Source organism: Theobroma cacao, chromosome 3, assembly GCF_053813885.1.
Source record: "Theobroma cacao isolate CCN51 chromosome 3, ASM5381388v1, whole genome shotgun sequence".
NCBI classification, from domain to species: domain Eukaryota; kingdom Viridiplantae; phylum Streptophyta; class Magnoliopsida; order Malvales; family Malvaceae; genus Theobroma; species Theobroma cacao.
This window is the reverse complement of record NC_142641.1, coordinates 33934002-33951645: the sequence shown is the minus strand read 5'-3', so window position 1 is coordinate 33951645 and position 17644 is coordinate 33934002. Positions and strand designations below refer to the sequence as shown.

Below are 17644 nucleotides of genomic sequence, written 5' to 3'. Positions count from 1 at the left end.
AACAGTAACAGCAAGCAAATATGGAAACCGCATATAACCAACGACAAAGCAAGTAGGGCATAAGAACACGTCATCCATCCCCCGGGCAGGGCCCTGCCCCCAGTGTCGGTGGGGAGAATTCAGAAGACTTGTTCACCAGGGAAAAGGAGACGCTTCTCTCTGTTTATCGTTTGTTTGTCCAAAGATGATGGCCCAACCACCAAACCTTTGCTACTTGTATTTTTTTTTATTTTCTTTTTTCTATTTTGTGTGCCAAGTACATGGCTTATCTACTAGAATCACACCAAAATGTGGACCATTCCCTTTTCTTTTTTTTTTTTTATTTGCAATTAGGTGGCAATTCTGCCATGAACAATGTGTCATTTTGAATAAAAATATTTTGCCGACACTAGTTTTCATTCTATTTTAGGGTCAGTACCATTACCAACAGTATTGATATTTTAAGCAAAAGCTCTATTTCTCTTTGGTTGCAAATTTTAAAATTAGATTTTCTTTTTCTTTTTTCTTTTGTAAAAAGGAATATGGAATCAAATTCATCATGCGATAATGAACTTTTAACTTATGTGAACCTTGTAGTTTTAACTTTTTCCAAATAGTATCTTATGATTTTTTTTTTCAATTAACACTATAAATAAGTTCTATTCCCATAAAAATTATATTGTTAATTTTATTTTGTAAAATGTGAAAATAAAAATATTTCGATAATTTTATTAAGTGAAAATAGCGGTATAAACTCTTTTAGAAATAAAAACATTAATTGAGAACAAAAATCGCAGATATTATGTGAAACAAAAAAAGAAGAAGCTAAAACTACAAAGACATAAGTGAAGTTTACTACCTAATTTTCCATCTCTTGCAAGACCAATTTTGCATTAGCAGCAGTACAATTAAAAACCGCTACTTAATTCTTTTTAATTAGACTTCACTTGATCAAACTTTGCTTCAACTTAATAAACTTGTATTACCATCTTTTTATGATAAAGACAAAAATTTTGCAAACCTGTAGCTAAGAGCATAAGCATTACATTGCGATTACCTTTTCCAGAACAGCTGGGTCTTTTGTTAACCACAAGCCTTTCACTTTGTAAGCTTAAAATTGGATTCGTCTCCCAACCCCACCAAACAGGATAAAAATCCAGAAAGGCCTTCCCATCACATGAATAAAACCACATAGTAGCATGTGATTAGGGTTTAGGGCACATGGGACAGATCGGGGCGTGTAAGGAGGACGATGTTGGGAACCAGAACCCAGCCCGACTCTACTTTATGATCCATTACTTACTGTAATATGATGTTGGGCTTTCCGAACCCAATACTCGGCGTATATCACTGAAGCGAATACTCAATAAAGCAAAGGGCGGGGTTCAACGGTCAGTTGACATTCCACTTCTTCTCTAACCGGTGGATTAGTGGGCAATAGTTTTGCACATGAAAATTAGTTGAATGTAATCGAGCAAAATCCTTTCCTTCTAACATTATATAGTGCAGAGAGTTAGGGTTTAAGGAAAGGCTTAATAATGGAAGGCAACAACCTGCAGCAAACACTCCAAGAAGGGAAACTTTACAGGCAACTCAATTCCCTCATCGTTGCTCATCTTCGCCATCACAATCTCACCCAAGTAATCCCGCTTCTTCAATCTCCCTACCCTTCCCCCCCTTTTTTTTTATTCCTGATTTTATCAAACTTTTTTTTTCTTTTATTGGTTTCTAGGCTGCAAGAGCTGTGGCTGCAGCAACAATGACTCCTCTAGACGTTGAAGCCCCTCCAAATAAGCTCCTTGAGCTTGTTGCTAAGGTGGGTTCCTTTTGTTGTTTGGGTTAAAGGAAAACAAAAAAAAAAACAAGTTTCTTTTTTTAGTTCTAAGGTGATAACAGGGTCTTGCAGTGGAGAAAGATGAGATGTTAAGAGGGGTTTCTTCTTCTGCATTGTTTGATCTGGGGGGAGCTTTGGCTTATGGCTCGATTCCGGCTCCTCGGGTTTCTTCTGTTGATTTTAGGTAATACCTCTTGCTAAAATCCTTGCTTTTTCATTTTAACTAGTTTGATATGTATGCCCTCTTGTTTTCAATGCATTAATGTGATTTTAATGTGTAGTTAAGAATCTGAGCTTTTTAAGCTTGAAAGTCCTTCCTATTAGCAGGGATAAACTCATAGTGAATGTCTATTGTGAAACCAGTGCTGTGCAGGATACAAAAGGCTCATCAAAGAGCTTTCCAAAGCATGAGACAAGGCATCTTTCCGAGCACAAGGTTTGCTTAACATATCTCTGCAATATGTTCTTGAAACTGAATGACATAAAACTGATGGGTTAAATATTCTTAAGAATATTGCAAGGTGTGCAAGGTTTAGTCCTGATGGGAGGTTTGTTGCTACTGGAAGTGCTGACACATCAATTAAGCTCTTTGAGGTAATGATTCTTGTATTTGTATGGTTCAGTTTATTTCAATATGGACAATATCTAACTCCCATGATGTTATTTCATTGGCAGATATCAAAAATAAAGCAAATGATGCTGCCAGATTCAAAGGATGGTCCTGTGCGACCTGTCATAAGGACATTTTATGACCATGTACAGGTATTGGTGAATTGGTTTTTCCGCAGTATGCTTAATGCCAACCATTCTCATGGTTATGAAAAATAATTTTTATGTTTCATTTAGTTCCAAACCCTAATTATTTTTCATTATAACCCTCTTTCCAGTTCATTTCCATCTTGTTTTTGCATGTCTTCTCTGTGATATATCTGGATGCTTGTATATTTGATCAATTAATTTTTCCTGCTGTCTTTCAAGTGAAGGTCCCACTTTTCACTGAGCTGCAACTAACATGAGCTAGTGTCTAAAATTTATTAACATTATTTTCATGATTGCTTCTTTTGGGATCAAGGGAATGCTATAAAGGAACTGATACTTCATACTTTGTGGCTGTATATTGCTTCTTTTGTATTTCTTCTTTCTTTGAATCTGTATATTTTTCTCATAATTTGTGGCTGAAGTGATAGATCTCTTGATTTTGTTAAAGTTTGTGCTTCAGACCTCTCATGATAGAGTCTAAAAGGGTCATCTTCATAGAATCAGATGTTAACAATTACTTTATAATTTATGCATAATCTCTGTTTCCCTTAACTCTAAAAGCTGATTAAATATGTTTATTTTCCCTTGCATGGTCTAACACTTTTCTGCTGAAATGCAGCCAATAAATGATTTGGATTTCCATCCTCAGAGTACTGTGCTGATATCTGGGGCAAAAGATCACACAATAAAGTATGACTTCTCATCTAAATTTAATCTACTCTGAGGTTTCTTTTTAGTTTTCCATTCTGTCTTGCATGTCTTATATTCCTCTCATTTTTAGTTTATCAGTAACTCCTTAGTGATAAATTGTGTTTTTTTTGCCTTAAACTTTATTGTTTCTAGTGGTAGATGGAATTCATATTAACTGGCATTTCAACATTATGCTTATTACGTGTTTACAGGTTCTTTGATTTTTCCAAAGCTACTGCAAAGAGAGCCTTCAGAGTTATCCAGGTTTTGCCTGTTATTTTGACACTGTTTCAATCATGGTTTCTGAACTTAGCTGCAGAATTTGACTTTAGTATATATTTATGACATTATACTAAATTTTCTACTTATGATAACCCAGGATACTCACAATGTACGATCTGTATCTTTCCATCCATCTGGTGATTTCCTTCTAGCAGGTAAATTATTTGCTTCATATTTTCTGTGTTTGATCTTTTCTTGCCTGCTTAATTTTTTATTCAACATTATTATCATAGAACCTTAGATGAATATTCTTGTGGAAAACTAAAACATGTTGAAACTTAGAATTATTTGATTTAATTGAACTACTTGTCCTGTGTTATGCATTTGAATTTTCATATACCAGACCTTTCGAGGTTACTTAACCTACCTTTTAGTAAAAGCCTGTTTCATCTCTTTACAACAGAGGATTGTTAATCTAGTGATACTCTGTTACTTTATTTCAGATAAGGACTGATCCAAATGAAATGATCATGATTTGAAGTTCGTAAAAAGTATATAATCATATTTTCTCAGCAATTTAACAGGGGGTGATGATAGAACTGTAGATGTTGTAAAGCATGTTTGAATTGTCTCAGAATACAAAAGTTTGCAAATTTGACAACTTTGAATTATTCAAAAGTATTTTATTTTTTGTATTTTAAGTTTATTAAACCCTTATGTACCAAAAAAATTATTAAAACAATATGAACCTTGAGCAAAGTGCGCAATATGATTCATATATCCAACCGTACATAGTGGGAAATGGCTTTGTTTCTTGTTGTAAGTTGAACCTTTTTGAAATATGTACTTTGATAAATGCTGATCTAATTTTTGTATCTCTGCTAAATTGGTAAGCATCTGAGCTAGAGTGGCATATGGTGAACTTCTGCGAGGAGTTCTTTCTTTTGAGTTTGGTCTATTACCATGATTTGACTACTTACAAGGTCGGGATGAAAACTGACAGGAACTGATCATCCGATAGCACACTTGTACGATGTTAATACGTTCCAATGTTATCTATCTGCAAATCCCCCAGAGATTGGTGTTAATGGAGCCATTAATCAGGTATAAAATATCACATCTTCCAAAATAGAAGGATCTCTCATCCATTTATTACAGATAAATTGAGGCTATTAAGTCCATAATTCAATCTGTTTCCGTGTGCAGGTGAGATATTCTTCTACAGGTGGCATGTATGTTACTGCATCTAAAGATGGTGCTATTCGGTTATGGGATGGAATAAGTGCCAGTTGTGTGCGCTCCATTGTTGGTGCACATGGAACAGCAGAGGCCACAAGTGCATGTTTTACAAAGGATCAAAGGTATGGATGTTAAACGGTTTGGTTATAAGTAGGATGTGTTGTAATTTATAAATTAAATGGGCTATATATTGCAGAATATGCAGCTTTATATGTTGCATTGTTATATTATTAAATGGAGACAACATGTTATGTCATAAAATGAGAAATTTTTCTCTAGACAACGGCCGTAGTCTACTTTTAGTTTGTAACAGATGGTGAAGCAGAGTACAGTTTACGGGGTGCAAATCAATGGTCAAATTATGTAATTAGTCCCTGTACACTATTAAAAATGTGAATTTAGTCCCCGTACAATAATTTTTGTAAATTAAGTCCATGTACTTTTCCAATTTGTTAATGTCAGTCCAAACCTTAACACCGTTAAATTATGTCTTCATAATTTTTGCAAAGTTTACGCTATCTTTTTTTCCCACTCAAATTGACCAATTACAAAACAGAAATTTGGAAAGAAAAAAGTGATGTTTCAGTGTTCTAACAAGTGTCCACAAGATTTCTCTCAATTTCTTTTCCTATTTGTTTTGAGAAACCAATCCATGACTTGAAAGGAGTTGGGGTGTTTTGTTCATTGGTAGTCTTGTCAACAAATGTTACATCAGCATTTGCCATGTCATCAAATGCCACATCAGCATACCTAACAGTGGAAACTTAATGATTTTAGGGTTTGGACTGAAATTAACAAATTGAAAAAGTATAAAGACTCAATTTACACAAATTATTGTACAGGGACTAAATCCACATCTTTCATAGATTATAAGTACTAATTGCCTAATTTAACTGCAAATCAATTGATGGCAGAAAGTGCATATAGAGGCACAAATTTCCTTTTAAGAACTAATCATGTAGAATAAATAGGATGTTGCTTCTCAACATGATTCGTAAACTTCACGTGGTTATATGCATTAGTACCTTGGCATGCTTAAAAAAACTTGACCATGGTATCGACTTTCTAGGTTTGTTCTTTCTTGTGGAAAGGATTCAACTGTAAAGCTTTGGGAGATTGGCACTGGAAGATTGGTCAAACAATATCTTGGATCTACTCACACACAATCGCGGTGCCAGGTATGCAAGGGTGGTTTTCTTTTTGGTTAAGCTTCCTTGTTGTCTTGGTTATTTAAATATTTCTATAGTCACTGCATGGTGGCTGAAAGGATGAGCTAATTAGCAGTCACACCTCTTCTGTGAGGTCTCAAGGTCTAATCAACTATCCTCCAAATTTGCTATTCGGTATATAAAAGACTTATCACACAATTTGTAGATTTTCTAGCTAAAACAACGCTTGCCATTAACTGGAAGGATTTGGTCATGTGTTCATTTTAAAGTAGAATTTAATGACCTTAAAGATTTTTATGGATCATAACTACTAAACACATCAATCTGTTTTCTGCAGGCTGTTTTTAATGATACTGAAGAGTTTGTGCTATCTATAGATGAACCTAGCAATGAGGTTTGTTCAACTTCCTGAGAATAGTGGCAAGTATATAATCTCCTATGGTTGGCATCTGCTAATTTTTCTCTGATGGATGCAGATTGTTATTTGGGATGCATTGACAGCAGAAAAAGTGGCAAAGTGGCCTTCCAACCATATTGGTGCACCTCGTTGGATAGATCACTCACCAACAGAGGCTGCATTCATATCCTGTGGAACTGACAGATCTGTTCGGTTCTGGAAGGAAATTCTCTGAGTACACGGAAATCGGAGTGATCTGGGGAACTTAATTGAGCTGACTTGGCAAAAGCTAAATGCATGATAAGTGTGGCTGCCTCTGCCTGAAATTCTTTTGTGTATTCACAGTTTAGATCTTAAGGCAAATCTTTGGAGTACACTGTACACATAGTCCCTGAGGCACATTTTTTTTTCTCTCTTTTTTCACCTAATGGAGACAACATGCATCGCACTCCCTACTTAATTTCATTCGATTTTTGGATATCATGTGTGATTAGTGTTGTAGTTGTGGATTGTTTTAGGAACACATCCCCTGTAAAAGGAAATACGTGAAGTTTGAGTTTAGGTGTTCAGCGCCTAGGGAAGTTGGCCCCAGTTGTAAAGCCCATTTTACAGTTTAATAATGTCAGTATCCATATGCTTAATATTTCGTTTTCACATTGACTTTTAAGTATTTTCTTTGTTTTCTCCCAAGATAATCATGTAAATGATGAAATTTTATGAAGTATCTTATCCTGGCAGATCAGTTGACATAAAGGCGAGCCTCAAAAGACCTCAAAGTTTGGCGTGGTTCCATGTTTCATTTCGACGTGTTTTTCATGCAAAAACTCCTTGGGTTCGACAATTAACATTCAACTGAAACAAAGAGATTCGACATTTGAGTGTAGATCAAGTGGCACAGAGCCTCTTCCTTGCTTTCAAAATGTTCGGGCAACACAAACTTCAGTGGAGTAGGGAGTAAGGGTAGAGCCTGAAACATGGTTGCCTTTGCAGCGTCACTGCTTCGTAGAAGTGTCATGTTTCTTCAATTCAAACCGTTCCATGAAATTACAGCACTTTAGTATCATTCCCAAGTATTATAAAGCATACATGTCCTCGGAAGATGTGCAATAACATAATAGCCAGATGATTTCTAACAAGAGAAAACCAGGGTACTCTTTGGAAATGAGAAATGATGAATTATAAATTTTACTGAACTTAAAGGCTAAACAAGTTCACAGACGGACCGAATTCCAGTGGTCTTGCTTTCAGTACGATCATAACCTTTCAGGCCTCGGGGAAACGGAACCCTCAACAAACCAGAGAGGGACATCAATTCAGTCGTTTCCGAAAAAGCCACCGCCTAATCAATGCCATTCTCCCATGGGGTACGGTACGTCCATTCATTTTTGGCCAATCTGTTAGGCAGCAAATGGTAGCTGGAAGTCCTACACTGATTCGACAGCTTTGCCATCTACATTATCATGTTGCCCATCTCATTTCTTCATTTATTTCGGAGAGCTCCCGTATCTCCAAACAAGGAAATGAGATATGCTGAACTTTATCAATGTCATAAGTCGGATCATTTTCCAACGTCTTTCCAGTTATCCAACAAAAGCAAAATCATGGAATCTGAAGAGAAAGATTTCACTAGTAAATTCTGTAAACTAAATGGGTACTCAGAAGAATAATGCAGAACCTATAGAGCAAGACCGAACTTGAACCTATGTAAGTGAAAACAAAAAATACATTGTGGCACTGGCATTGATCTTGCTATGATTCAGCTTACATAATTAAGAGAAAACACTTACGCGGTTGATTTACATTGCCCAGTATATTCATAAGAACAAGGCTGCATAACACCTTGCAGTAAGTGGTAATATTAGAAAAGGCGATGATGTCCTAGGATCAAACTCATCTACATTTTGCATCACGCAATCAAGACCTAAACTTGCAATCCTCATTTTGTAAGAAGCATCGAACGAGTAAGAGGAATTACTCAAACATAATTTTTATTTCTAATGGTGCCAACGGCAGAGCAACAATGAGAACAAAATTTTATAACAACAAAACTCATCATAAATAAATTATCAAAGCTCAAAAAAGAGCCTGCAACTCCAATCGACATTGTCATACCACTTAAAATTTCAGTAAGGCACAGGCCAAGTTTAGACATGGCGCATCGTCCTTTTAGGCTTCTTTACAAAACTCAGTCGAATTTGCTTAAGACGTCTCCTCTTCCTAGCCATTTTCTCAGGCAAAGTCTCCCTCTTCTTCTCCTCCTTCACAGCTTTGGTTTTCTTCATATATCTAGGATCCACCCTATACGGCTTAGGTTCAACTGGCACCCCATTTTCCACCGCTTCATTATAAAGTGCATTGGCTCTATCAAGCCGATTATGACCACACCATTTCCCCATTAACAAGTCATAAGTCTTTATCCCAGGTTTACACCCATCTGCCTTCATCTTCTTAAAAACAATTATAGCATGCTCAACCCTCTCAACCCCACACAAAATCTTCAGAAAACTGTAGTATTCCTTCTCACCAAGCTTATCACCAAACCCAGCAGACTTCATCCTATCAATCATCTCATCGCCTTCTGCAACTCGTGCAGCCTGATACAAACTCCTAATCAAAATCAAATAACTCTCTGCGTCTGGATAACACCCCCATTCTCCCATCCTATAAAACAACTTCATTGCATCCTCAGTTTTCCTAATCTTACACAAGTTATTCATCAACACATTAAAAGTCTCCACATTTCTGGGAACCCCATAAATATCCATATCAAGCAAAACCTTCTCAGCTTCCGAATGAAGTCGAAATGGATCTTTCTTCCTACAAAGCTTACAAACACAATCAAGCATTGCGTTATAAGCCATTGTACCAATCTCAAAACCTCCCCTATACATTTCCCCAGCCAATCTTTTCGCTTCTTCGAGCTTCCCATCAACACACCAACCTTTGATCAATAAATCACATATCATCTCGTCCGGGAATATCTCATTCGCCGAGTTTTTCACCATCTTCTCAGCATAACTTGCATACCCATTTTCACACAACTTCTCTACTATCAATCTTAGAGATTCTTTATCTCTTTTGAACCCATAATCCTTCCCCATCCCCTCGAAAAACCCGAGAACTTGGGCAGGCCGGCCAGCCCTGACCAGCCTATCAACGGAGGACTCGAAGGTTTTAGGCCCGGCAACAGATTTGTTGTTGACAAGGAGATCATGGGCAGCTTTGAAATCTTTTCTTCGACCGAAATAGTCGATGAAAAACGACAGCGTTTCATCGGTGTGGTTGAAATTAGGATCTGAGAGAAGCCAATCGTTAAACCCTAGAACAGTACGGCCCGCTTCAGGGGAGAGACTGAGGGTTTGGGAGATTAAGAGAGAAGTTGGTTTGATATGAGAGAAGCTGAGCTGGAGTCTTTGGGTGATTGGGAGAGGGTCTAAATCAGGGTTCTTGAGGATCTCAGTGGAAAGAGACTGAGCAATCGGATCTGGGCTTTGGGTTGAGAAGGGTTTAGAGAGTACAAATGCTGATTTGGAGAAATGGGTAGGGGTGAAATGGGATTTCAGAGGGGGGAGTGTGTGGGGTTGAAAGGGAGAGGGAGAAGAAAGGCAGTGGTGGAGGAGCCGGCGGAGTTGCAGCAAGGTTAACGGCGGCATTTTTTTTTTTTTTTATTAAATGGGAAGAAGAAAAATGGGTTTAAGAGAATGGCAGAATAGGAGCTCAGCGTCAGCAGTCGGAGGAAAACCCCTCACTTTTTGGAGTTGGAAATGTGGAAACCTAGAGAGCGTGAAGTGGTAGCCATCTGGGCCTACCGTAGCCCAATCCAGTGAGGAAAAGAGGACCTAAGGTGGGCCCAGAAGCTGATCAGATGGATTTCTTTATGGCCAGACTTAATTAAACTCACTCCGCCTTGCCTTAGTACTCATTCCCCAAAATCTTGTCTTGCTGTTATCATCCGTTGATCTTGTCACGCCACCAAAGCGTTCAAGAGCACCAATCATGAATCAATTTATGGGGTATTATTAATTAAATTTACATAATTTTAAAATTTTTTACTTTGACATAAACAAATTATTTAAAAATTCAAAACAGTTAATCGCTATTAAATTAAAAAAAAATTTAAGAGATTAAATGTCATAATGTTCAATTCTCATTCTCGATCCATAATCAATATAAATTCAAAGTTAAACTTGGTAATGACACTGTACCATGCATCATTTCGCAAACATCAACTCAAAGTAGCTATATTTTATCCATATCCTAACTCTATTTTGTCTATATGACCTTTTTACTATAAGATAAAGGTGAGTTCTGAAGTTTGGATGTATGTTTGGGATCACCCTTAATTTGTTTGGTCTCTATTGTATGGGTGCTGACCTTTGGATGAAACATATAAGTTTCCCATTCCATGGGAGTAGGCTTTTAGATATAGATATATAGGTAGTATGATTTCAATACTTGAAATGAAATTTGTGTCCCATGTTTGCAAGGTATATGAAGAAAAAATTATATAAATACCATTAATGGTGCGGTACTGGTCTATTCCCTCTTCTCTTTTTTGTTTTTGGATACCCAGCGGCCACCAAGTGTATCCTCTTGTCAAATTGTCTGAACAATGCTTTATACTGAAAGTAGACCAAAAGTTACGAGGGTCATTACGCACCCGATGACGTAACCAATCGAGTTCCTTGTCTTTGTGTGCTCGTCTGTTCTTCAAAAAGGAGAAGCCGGAGATACTAGAATCATTGACTTAATGAGTGGCCAATCATCAACCCCCCAAGAAACGCAAAAGTTTAATATAATCTGTGTCTCAGACTTTGCAGTCAACTGAACTTCATCACCCGGTTCATACGTTACTTTTCGTTGTGCAACTCTTTTATAACCTTAACCTTGGGACCTGGTTGTAGATATTATTAGTATTGTTGCTGCGTTTATCTTTGCTAGGATTGAGCTTTCAGGGACAGGTTTTCTGGGATGCGTTTCGGTGGGTCTGAGAGAACTCCTCTGTTGGACCGAGGAGTAAGTTTGTTCTCTTGTTTCTGTTCTGTTTCTTTTGTTCTTTAAAGTTCCTATATTGCTTTGGTTTTTGGGTTACGTTTTGCCTTTGATTTAAACTGTTCGCACATGTTCTAATTCATGGTTTATTGCCTAGAATTTTGTTCTAATTGGTGCTTTGGATGATGACATTCAGTTTAAATGTTTCCATAAATTGGAATGTGTTTGAATATGATGATTCTCTTTTATGCTTGAATGGTTTTCAGATTTCATTCTGTTGTTTGTGTGTAGTGAATTACAATTAATGACATGTCGTTTTAGTGTAAAATGATTAAATCATGATGGAGCAGAATATTTCAGTTTTATCTCCATTTAATTCCCAATGAAATTCTCTTTGCTTGCTTGGTGGCTGAAACAATGTTTCTCTTGCACTAATTTTGCTCTTTGGCTGTGAATTTGTTTGTAATCAAGGCCATAGTTTCCATTTTCTATACATTTTAAAAGCTTGAGAATCGAATTCAAATCGCTATTTGGTCATTTGATTGGTGCATACCTACTTTTCTCATAGACTTTTAAGTTATAGTTTTACATTGGCTGCATGCTTACATTGCATGAAAATTTTCTTGAGAAGCTGGGTCTGGAGCTCTATATTCAAAATTATTCTTGGCAGTGTTTTATTTTCTAATATTATTTTCATTTATATAGGGAAGAAGAAAGAGGAATGAGACCTTGGAAAATGATAACTTGACTGACCTTGAGCATGGGGATGCGGTACCGGTAAATGTGGCTTCTCTTGGATAATGTAAATTTAGATACTGTATTAACTGAAATGTGAAGATGTGATGACTTCATGAAAATTTTCAGGCTGCAAATGTGAGCTTTACTAGAGTATTCTCACTTGTAAGTGGCTGAATTTGGGCACTTGTTGTTAAGTAGAGCTAGTCAACTGAAAATTATGGAGTTTTGACATTATATCATACAACAGGCAAAGCCTGATGCAGGGAAACTCATATTAGCAACAATTGCTCTCTTGATTGCTTCCACGTCAAGTATATTGATTGTATGTATCCTTTATGTGCTACTTATTGACCCTTTCTGCTTCACGCACACACAAAAAGAAATGAAAGGAGAAATTAAGATAACTAATCTTATTTCTGGACATTTGAGTTTAGTTTCAATGAACTTGAATTGTTCATGCTACAGCCAAAATTTGGAGGGAAGATAATAGATATTGTGTCAGGAGATATCCGAACACCTGAACAGAAAGCTGAAGCATTAACTGCAGTCAGGAACACCATACTTGAAATTTTTCTGATTGTTGTAGTTGGGTACGAACAGCTTTTACATTTATGCTTTTATTTTACCTATAAGTCAGGCAAATTATTCCTTTCAATACAGATTATTAGTCTCTTTATGTCACCTCAAGGGTTTCATCATCTTTTATTGCTTTTGTTCCCCATTCCAGTTCAGTTTGCACAGCACTACGAGCATGGTTATTTTCTTCTGCTAGTGAAAGGGTGGTTGCTCGATTGAGAAAGAACTTGTTTAGTCATCTTATTAACCAGGTAAAACATTATTACTGTAGTGAGTTTACTCTTACCACTCATGTTTCACATGACAGATATCTTCATGTGAATTATTGTTTATAACAGTTGATAAATTTTGCAGGAGATAGCCTTCTATGATATTACTCGAACAGGGGAACTTTTGAGCAGGCTATCTGAAGATACTCAGATTATAAAGAATGCAGCAACGTCCAATCTTTCTGAGGCCCTAAGAAATTTGTCAACTGCATTTATTGGCCTTGGTTTCATGTTTGCAACATCATGGAAGCTAACATGTAAATATTTATTTAATCCCAAAGCACTAGTTTGAAGTTTTATTTATTTTAAATAGGTCCTGCATATTATTAGTTGTGGTGTGTTATAGTGCTGGCTTTGGCTGTTGTGCCGGCAATTTCTGTGGCTGTTCAAAAATTTGGCCGCTTCCTTCGTGAACTTTCTCACAAGACTCAAGCTGCAGCTGCAGCAGCTGCTTCAATCTCTGAGGTATTGTCTGCCATTTACAAATCTCAGTGCATAACTAAATAGTGGTATGCACAAATTCTGTGTTAGATAACTTTTTTTTTTTAAAAAAAGTGTTAGACACCTTTTAAACCCTAATAACTGAATCATGTTGGTCATTTTGATGGAATTCCTGGAGTCTAGAGTTATCAAGTAATTTATCTTAATAGATATTTCTCTTTGAAGTATAAAGGTATAAAAGATCATAAAATTGCAATGACTGGCCAGCCTGATAGGTCTCTATTGACAAGGTATCCACAGGTGATGTACTTAAAAAATATCAGCAGTGATATGCAAATAAGGAACCAGTTAAATGGCTTAAACATGATGCTGATAGAAGCCAAACCAGTTGAACCATTTTAACAATTTGTGTTGTTATATAAATCTAGGAACTCAGTACCTATAATATCTTTCAGACACAAGTTGAGTTGTATTCTATCAATTATTTGAAATTTGATGGTCTAGCATCTTTTGTGCTGTAGTTTTATGATGTACTAGGAAGCCTGTATCACATCTGGTAAGATGTGTTTTATTGCTACCTTTGTTGAAAATCAGATACAAAGTTTTTGACTTGTTGTTTAGGAATCATTTGGTGCAATTCGCACAGTTAGATCTTTTGCACAAGAAGGTTATGAGATAACACGTTACTCTGAGAAAGTTGATGAGACACTAAATCTTGGACTTAAACAAGCTGTGAGTTCCCTGATGTCATTTGATCTCTCTCTCTCTCTCTCTCTCATGTGGCAAACAGTCTTATCTATTTATTGCAACAGAAAGTGGTTGGGCTCTTCTTTGGAGGTCTAAATGCCGCATCAACATTATCAGTTATCGTGGTAGTTATCTATGGAGCTAATTTGACAATAACAGGTTCCATGACCCCTGGTGCTCTAACGTCCTTCATTCTTTATAGCCTTACAGGTAAGCTTCATTGTTGCCTAAAGATGTATATCAAGTGATGTGTGGGATATATATTTCATCAAGTTTGGCCATCTGCTGTCCCAATTTTTTACTTCCATTAATGCCTTTCAGCTATTTGCACTTGCAGTGGGATCTTCTGTATCTGGACTCTCAGGGTTATACACAGTTGCAATGAAAGCTGCAGGAGCCAGCAGGCGTGTTTTTCAGCTTCTGGATCGTTCCTCATCAATGCCAAAATCAGGAAATAAGTGTCCATTGGGGTTAGTTCATTATTTCTTATAATTCTGTCCATGAATATATGTCAACGCCATTGGTGGATCGTCAGCATCACTCCCGGAAAATATGGTGTACATAGAAGTAGGTTCTGAAAGTGACAAAAGGCTTTCTTTTGTTTCAGTGATCAAGATGGAGAGGTGGAGTTAGACGATGTCTGGTTTGCCTATCCGTCCCGTCCTAACCATATGGTACTCAAGGTATTCACGTACTCATAATTGTCTTAGCGTGCACATAATGTCTGATATGAATGATATTGTGATTAGCATACATGAAACATTCTGTTTTTTCAGGGAATAACGCTTAAACTGCAGCCTGGCTCAAAAGTTGCTCTTGTTGGCCCTAGTGGTGGAGGAAAAGTAATATCTCTATCTGAAGCTTTTGTACTGTTTCTAAACGTTTCCAGCTTATTTCAAAACCCATTCTTGCAAAAGATTTTTGTTTGAAGGGTAGGTCAGCATATTTACCATCTGTTCACTTTGTCTGCTGCAGAGCACAATAGCAAACTTGATTGAAAGGTTTTATGACCCAATGAAAGGAAAGATTCTACTCAATGGGGTTCCTTTGGTAGAAATTTCACATGAACATCTTCACAGAAAGGTAATCTTGATTTTGATCACATGTGGAGAAAATTAAAAAGAAATTTTGTTTGTTCACTTTTATGAGTACATCACACTTCATTGTTTATTTAATAACTCATTGTGTAACTATCTAGTTTCAAGTATGATAAACTTCATTCTTCGATGTATAGATCAGCATAGTAAGCCAGGAACCTGTCCTTTTCAACTGCTCAATAGAGGAAAACATAGCCTATGGATGCGAAGGCAAGGCCAACATTAACGATATAGAAAATGCAGCAGTAAGCTTCTGCATCTTCAAGAGAAAGTATCTCTACACTGTACACCACGGGGCACTGACATTTGAATGTTTGAGAATTGCAGAAAATGGCCAATGCGCATGAATTCATATCAAAATTTCCAGACAAATATCAGACTCATGTTGGAGAGCGTGGAGTACGGCTTTCAGGAGGACAGAAACAGAGAGTAGCAATAGCAAGAGCCCTGCTCATGGATCCAAAGATTCTCCTTTTGGATGAAGCCACAAGTGCTCTAGATGCTGAAAGTGAATACCTCGTGCAGGTGAGAATACCACGTACTAATTAATTTCAATTTTATCGAATTTTTCAGTTAATTGGACACAAATCTTATTAGTTAAGCTCAGTCCATAGTTGACGAGTTCTCCTCTCGTACATATTGTGTAGGATGCCATGGATTCTCTAATGAAGGGAAGAACAGTTTTAGTTATAGCCCATCGGCTATCAACAGTCCAAACTGCAGATACTGTGGCAGTTGTTTCTGATGGCCAGGTTGTTGAAAGCGGCACTCATGAAGAGCTTCTTGGCAAAGATGGTATATACACTGCATTAGTTAGGAGACAATTACAAGCACCTAAAGCAAACTTGTAGGTTGAACTATGGAATTATGTCTATCTGTGCAGATAATTATCATTTTACGTTTTTTCTTTTCTGTATCCTCAGATAATCTTCTGCTGTTTATAGTATTTACAGCAAATGCTAGCATCAAAGATAGCAGCTAGTCTTTGATTATAGCTCAATCAAACAATAAGCTTTGCTTTTTTTTTATGTTATTTATAATTTCTGTTTTCAAAGAAAATTCCTTTTCATTTCAACGGATTTTCAAATTCGTTCCAAAATTTTTATGTAAGTAATGTTTTAGAAGAAGCTAATTTACTTATTGATAAATTTATTTTTCCATATTTGTTGATTGAATCATTTAATATTACCTTATATCCAAGAAATAAAGAATTAAAATTTTTATAAATTGATGTCTTTAAACAATATATATAATTATTATTTTTAACATCATCAGTATGATAATTTTAAATAAAATTGTATTGGATACCAAATATGTTGATCTCTAATCTCAAATGATTAATAATTGTTAACCAAACATGATAATCTTAAAATCACCCATGATAAGATTATCGTAATAATAAAACTGCCATGACGATTAGATCACCAACATGATCTTAAAAGTGATACCAAATTTTATTTTATTTTATTTTAGTTTTTGTTCACTTACTCACACCATGAATGTATTGTTGAGGATATTCAACAATTTATTGACCATGTCTTTCTTTTTCTTTTTTCTTTCTTAATGGATTCAAACAATGCTTCTATATATTCTCTCTCTCTCTCTCTCTCTTCACCACAAAAATTTGAATTATATTTGGTCAAAAAAAATTAAGTTAATGATGCCATCCCATTGAAAAACCAAAATTTCGTCCATAATGATTGAAGCATTTTCGACAAAATATTTCATCGAAAAATCAATTGAATTTGGTTGAAAAAAAGGTAAAAAAATATATCAAATTTTATTTTTTTCCATCTAAATTTTTTTCTAAAAACTGTAAAAAATTCATGGAAATTTTGTTTGAAAATCGTCAAGATTTTGTCAAAAAACTATTAGAATATCTTGGGTAAATCATAAAATTTTCATCGGCAACAATCTACAGTTTTTTTTTTAAATAATTCATAATTTGAATCAAAATTAATTGAATTATCGTCAAAATTATTTTTTGATGAATTTAAAATTTAAGACGTAAAATCAAATTACAATTTGGATATTGAACCGGTAGTACTTATGTAATTTGAATATAATTCAAGTAACAAGTACCAAATATAAATTAGGTTATTTATAAGGTCATGTATCTTGGTAAATATTAAGTAATATGATTTAAGTATCTCAAAATATATGATACCTTACTTGTTGTCATTTCTAAGCATGCTTATGATTTAATTGCACCATACATAAGGAAATTATGAATTTTAATATTGTAATTATGCAAATTAAAAAATTACACAAAACCTTAACTTGCAATCATGATTTATATCATCCTTGTATAATTTGTTAGAATTTTAAATCCTAACAAAGGTTGCTTTGACATTAATTGATAAACTTTATATATAATTAATTTATAGAAAAGTCTAAGATTAGCCATAGTTGAATTTAAAATACAAAAGCATGCTTGATTGTTAATCCATTATTGGATAAGGAAAACAATATTTAATCAAATTAACTATTAGAAT

The 17644-nt window shown here is 35.7% G+C and overlaps 3 protein-coding genes across 5 annotated transcripts; 2 read left to right on the top strand and 1 right to left on the bottom strand.

The window, feature by feature from the left end:
- The first annotated feature begins 1132 nt into the window (after nucleotides 1-1132).
- Nucleotides 1133-6930, top strand: LOC18604864 (Transducin/WD40 repeat-like superfamily protein). 3 transcript variants are annotated; one of them, XM_018117622.2, is made up of 15 exons: nucleotides 1133-1370; nucleotides 1489-1619; nucleotides 1712-1795; nucleotides 1876-1997; nucleotides 2177-2249; nucleotides 2324-2407; nucleotides 2489-2575; nucleotides 3192-3262; nucleotides 3475-3526; nucleotides 3642-3699; nucleotides 4488-4588; nucleotides 4691-4845; nucleotides 5793-5901; nucleotides 6230-6286; nucleotides 6369-6930. In XM_018117622.2, the coding sequence occupies exons 2-15, from the start codon at nucleotides 1518-1520 to the stop codon at nucleotides 6522-6524; spliced, it is 1311 nt and encodes a 436-aa protein (XP_017973111.2). In that variant the 5' UTR covers nucleotides 1133-1370; nucleotides 1489-1517; the 3' UTR covers nucleotides 6525-6930. The 3 variants fall into 3 exon arrangements, with proteins under 3 accessions (XP_017973111.2, XP_017973110.2, XP_007037615.2); XM_018117621.2 differs by lacking the exon at nucleotides 1133-1370 and having other exon boundaries at nucleotides 1377-1619; XM_007037553.3 differs by lacking the exon at nucleotides 1133-1370 and having other exon boundaries at nucleotides 1562-1619; nucleotides 1886-1997.
- Nucleotides 6931-8260: 1330 nt separating this feature from the next.
- On the bottom strand, nucleotides 8261-10075 carry PNM1 (Pentatricopeptide repeat (PPR) superfamily protein). The gene has a single exon (XM_018117617.2). The coding sequence runs from the start codon at nucleotides 9940-9942 to the stop codon at nucleotides 8434-8436; it is 1509 nt and encodes a 502-aa protein (XP_017973106.2). The 5' UTR covers nucleotides 9943-10075; the 3' UTR covers nucleotides 8261-8433.
- A 675-nt stretch (nucleotides 10076-10750) lies between these two features.
- Nucleotides 10751-16174, top strand: LOC18604862 (ABC transporter B family member 25-like). The gene is made up of 18 exons (XM_018118501.2): nucleotides 10751-11078; nucleotides 11245-11305; nucleotides 11987-12058; nucleotides 12146-12181; nucleotides 12267-12341; nucleotides 12485-12609; nucleotides 12747-12846; nucleotides 12950-13121; nucleotides 13211-13329; nucleotides 13927-14037; nucleotides 14118-14262; nucleotides 14390-14522; nucleotides 14660-14735; nucleotides 14829-14894; nucleotides 15028-15135; nucleotides 15287-15394; nucleotides 15477-15674; nucleotides 15797-16174. Exons 2-18 carry the CDS (start codon nucleotides 11261-11263, stop codon nucleotides 15998-16000), a joined length of 1893 nt encoding a protein of 630 aa, XP_017973990.1. The 5' UTR covers nucleotides 10751-11078; nucleotides 11245-11260; the 3' UTR covers nucleotides 16001-16174.
- Nucleotides 16175-17644: the final 1470 nt, after the last annotated feature.

Coding starts and splice junctions, on each gene's coding strand:
- LOC18604862 (XM_018118501.2), top strand. CDS start 11,261: ATGCGTTTCGGTGGGTCTGAGAGAACTCCTCTGTTGGACCGAGGA. Junction 13,122..13,210: donor AACATCATGGAAGCTAACAT/GTAAATATTTAT, acceptor GGTGTGTTATAG/TGCTGGCTTTGGCTGTTGTG. Junction 14,263..14,389: donor CATTCTTTATAGCCTTACAG/GTAAGCTTCATT, acceptor TTGCACTTGCAG/TGGGATCTTCTGTATCTGGA.
- LOC18604864 (XM_018117622.2), top strand. CDS start 1,518: ATGGAAGGCAACAACCTGCAGCAAACACTCCAAGAAGGGAAACTTTAC. Junction 2,250..2,323: donor GGCATCTTTCCGAGCACAAG/GTTTGCTTAACA, acceptor AATATTCTTAAG/AATATTGCAAGGTGTGCAAG. Junction 3,527..3,641: donor GAGCCTTCAGAGTTATCCAG/GTTTTGCCTGTT, acceptor ATGATAACCCAG/GATACTCACAATGTACGATC.
- PNM1 (XM_018117617.2), bottom strand. CDS start 9,942: ATGCCGCCGTTAACCTTGCTGCAACTCCGCCGGCTCCTCCACCACTGC.